Below are 4,273 nucleotides of genomic sequence, written 5' to 3' on the forward strand. Positions count from 1 at the left end.
TATATATCTTATATATAAATAAATAGAAATTTACAATAACAGCAACCGCGTACTAATCTCCATGATGCGGCGAGTTAATTATATCGTTCGCGTCTGGGGGTAATTTTACCGAGTACGGGGGGCGGCTATAGCTGAATCAGACTCGAAGGCAAGGGCATTGACAACATAAATTGCGGAAAAATAGGCAGGCCAATACGCAGTTAGCCAGGCGTTCTCTCTCGACCGCCTTTCCGACTTGCAAATATGGCTGAAAAAATTGCCAGAAACATTTATAATAGTTGCTGTTGTCGCTAGCGCCAGAAGTATATGCCTACTCTTGATTGTTTTTGTTCACAACGCAGTGATATACAAAAATCGTGGGGTATCGGCAAAGTCTACACTGGATCGTGGCGGCTACGTCTGCTTATCCATTCGACAGCTGCGGTCTATTTCGAAGATGTATCTCCGCCCGACGCTAAACGCGTGTACAGTAACAACAAGAAGGAAGCTATACGGTTTGCTAACTTCAACTCTCTAAACGACATCCTAGATATAATGCACAGTTGTTACTTGCGGAAGAAAAGCAAATTACTATTGCTTTCATTAGCTTTTACTAAAACGCTGAACGCCTAGGATTCTTCAATCGGGACTTTGGTCCGTATTTGGTTATTCGGTCTACCAAGGCATACCGTGCGCATATTTTCCCATGTTAGTTAGCCACTGCGGAACTATCCAACGTAGAGCAACGTAAATGCAAATTGTTAGCGATTTTCGATTGACCAAAGCGATGGCAGTTTTTTCAATGGGTTCTCTGTTTATAATCGGCTCATCAGCCTTGGACAACCTTTTTTGACAGCAGACAACAGTATCCCCTATAACAATAACGAGTAAGCTTATTATCGTAATTAAAAGCTATTTGCAAGAGGAAGGCGATTGATAAAATTATAGATTGCGTTTCTCTTACAATCACGTTTGCTGCGGAGCATTACGGCTACAGTAAGATGATCTTTGTTTGATTTATTTAGATTAAATAATTCACTGATTGGCTGATTGGTTGAGACTCGATTGAAGGAAGAGCGGGAAGCCATTGATAGGGTCATAAACGACTTAAAATAGGGACACCGTAGAGATATGATGGGAAGCGTTAGATTACACAACGTTAAACGGCAACCGCTAAAAGTAAAAGTTAGATTAAGAGGCGGAAATGCTATCTTCGCTTGAGAATCATGTACGCTATGGATGAATAGACGAGCCACCGCACACAAACACATTGAGTGTGTCACATGATAATGATGGCAACGACGACGCTGATGATGATTGGTGATTGTGACTTCAAAAACAACGCACGATGCAACTTCGGTCGGTGTGGCATAAAACTTCGATATTCCTGCCCCCGAACCGTTTCGTTAGCAGCTCTAACCTGTCAAATTTTCCTTCTCTGATCCCTCGTTATTTGGGCTTCTATGTTATTTTTACTCCTCGACATCGACATCACAAGGAAATGTGGCTTTTCCAGCTAGTTCTGCTTACCAACGTTTAGCGCACGATGAATAACGACCAAACAAATGCAGCCCCTGTTGAGTGACTCATAATTGTAAAGTTACGTTTATCGCCGTGTCCACGTCTTCCAATAGTGTTCGATTTGTAGCACTGCCACGGCAGATGCGAGTGCGAACGAGTCTTAAGGACAAAATGCAGATAGGTTTTTTTTACTCAGATTTGGCAACTGCGGCCACCAACAACGGAAGAAAGAGAACGAGATACGTGTTCCTTAGTTTTTCTTTTTTACGCTGCTGTTATCGTGCACGTCGCTTAATCTTAAAGCGACACATCTGGGCGTCTCTTTGCTGCAAAGTAGAACTAAATATTCCGTGAGCTAGCGCAAGCACTGGCTGGCTGTTGATACGTTATAGTTTATAGGATGCCGTATTTGCTCACGCGTGTACCGTTGTGGGCCTGTTATGGTACAAATCTAAGTTAGTCTCTTGCTTGTAGTCTGTACGGGTCAGATGTTTTTACAAATCCAAATTCCCACAACAAAAGCGGAAAGAGCGGCATCGCGTTCTGCTTTGCCGTTATCGACGGATAGGCGGATGTACGATGCGAAGTCAAGCCAAAAAAGCTGAAATCTATCTTACTATATAGCGCAAAATGACCACAGTCCTCCTATGCAATGCACAATTTTTCATTTTCATGGTCATTGCGCCAGTGGGGCTTCTAGCTTGGTGCTCTGAAGATTTAACCGTGGCGACAATGACGACGTCGGTGTCAATAAATGGTAACAAAGACATTCGCTGGTGCCATATAATTCCAAAAAAAAAAAATGCCACCAAATCTCGTGTGTTGTGATCGCGGTAGACAACGAATAAACAGAGTGTCAGAAAGGTATATGCATCCGACGCGTATCCAAAACAACGTCAAGGAGTACAAGGAGAAAACGGAGCAAAATTATTGTCGAGTCACGCGAATCCACCGACAGTTCAAAGTTCATTGGCTGAGAACACTATGAAAAGTTTGAAAGGGACGCTCTTCAGCGAAGTTTCACCATAAATCCAAGCCATATGCGTATCTATCTATGGTATAAAATTTATTGGTCTTTTTGATACACAAATGAATCGGGTGGTGTTTATAGTGGCATCAGTGGTAAAATATTGATAGTAATCCTTAGTGTCATCATAATCTCAAGGAAACTTTTTACAACTTGTACGTCACGTCTCTGGATCTTCCTACCACTGAAAGGTGCAAATTTTAGTTTGTATTGTTAAAAACACCTGCTGCGATTTTGTTCCTATGTCACGGGCAGAGGACCACTTCTAGCGTTATTACATTTGTCGTACGAATTCTACTAGCAGATAGCGGTGGTAACGATCACTCTGTTATCAGCCTACAATTCTTAATGACGAAATACGCAAATCTTCAATGAGCATACAGATGTACAACGATTCTGTATGGACATTGAAAAAAAAAAAGAAAAAAAAAAAACTCATAATCGTTCGCACTCATCGAAAACGCTCTTTTATGTCAGAAAAAACTCATGCTGCGTTCTACCTATATTGCTTCCTAATAACTTTAATAGCAGCTCTTGATCACACGACAAGGATTGAATGAAAAGTACCTTTGGCGTTTTTAGACACTCACCTGAAATACAATGAAAATACACCATTAGATATGATATAACGCTTCGTAGCGAACGATGTGGCAGCCAATTAAGTGTTCCCTAGACTTCATAGTACTAGTAATTTCTTTCTTCGGCACCCATACAGGTCGAAGCAATAACCAAGTTCTTTGTCTATATTATAGTATACGCCTCTGTAGAAGACTCAGGAACCAGACCCATGTAAAGGTTACTTGAGGGAGCGATTTTATCAGTTCACGCTAAACCATGACCGCTTTCATCTTCGTTTTTTCTTCATCTTGAACCTACCAGTTGTGATGATTTTACAAATAAGCCTAAATTTGAAAAATCATCTTATCATAGGCTGTCAGATAAAGTCACAGTCTTAGTAAAATAAGAAGCTTTTATAAATATTTCTCTTCCAATTAGAAATACGTTTTCCTACATGATTCTTTATCGCAGAGCTCACAACCTACTGTGTCGAGCTATCCGATACTTCTCTGCTCTTACAGCCTTTCTAGTAATATCATGTATCTTGGCTGCTTCCGTCCGCTTTCTCGCCTTACGTGACGTGATGAAAAAGCAATAGCCCCCTAACGCAAGAAGGCGGTCTAATATGTAAACTATTTGTTTCGAGTGATAATCGTTCCAAGTCATTCTATTATACTCATGTATCGACGTAGCAATAGTGGCTCGTTAGGTTTACCGGACACAAGGGACACTTGCTTCGTAATTGTCCTGAAAGGGCATAGAAGAGTACCACGTTGTTTATCGTTTAGCAATAGCAGAAGTGGCGTTAACAGTGATTTGGATTAATTCTGCTTGACTTTCAGATTGTAATGGGCACGATCGAAGACGTTGTTCTAATCGCGACCTTTTTCATTTTGTCGTTCCACAGGGTTCCGGACGATTGCGCCGAGTTCCCTACACTGGAAGTAGCCGTCCCGCTGACAGAGGTAAATGCCAATCGTATAGCTGTTAAGAAGTTTCCCTCTTACGCCGAAGGATCGTTATTTACTAACATGATTTTATGTAAAATTCTGGTTTGGCGAAGCGCATTTGGACAGGGGGCTGACTAGGTGTTTCCGAGTTGGGCCGCACTTTTGGAGTGTTTGTGTACAAATTCGCCGCAATACCGTAACCGTGGTGATTTATTCTGGATTACTATGTATAATGCTA

At 41.4% G+C, this 4,273-nt stretch overlaps 1 protein-coding gene across 1 annotated transcript in view; it reads left to right on the plus strand.

Moving 5' to 3' along the window:
- Positions 1-4,050, plus strand: part of LOC111261653 (uncharacterized) — a gene marked incomplete at its 3' end in the record, with an annotated part of 32,395 nt that extends 28,345 nt beyond the window's left edge. Inside the window, 1 exon segment of the mRNA XM_022835279.2 lies at positions 3,993-4,050. Within this exon segment, the coding sequence (XP_022691014.1) occupies positions 3,993-4,050 (58 nt within the window).
- Between the last annotated feature and the right edge of the window lie 223 nt (positions 4,051-4,273).

This window comes from Varroa jacobsoni, unplaced genomic scaffold, assembly GCF_002532875.2.
Source record: "Varroa jacobsoni isolate VJ856 unplaced genomic scaffold, vjacob_1.0 scaffold_581, whole genome shotgun sequence".
NCBI classification, from domain to species: Eukaryota; Metazoa; Arthropoda; class Arachnida; order Mesostigmata; family Varroidae; genus Varroa; species Varroa jacobsoni.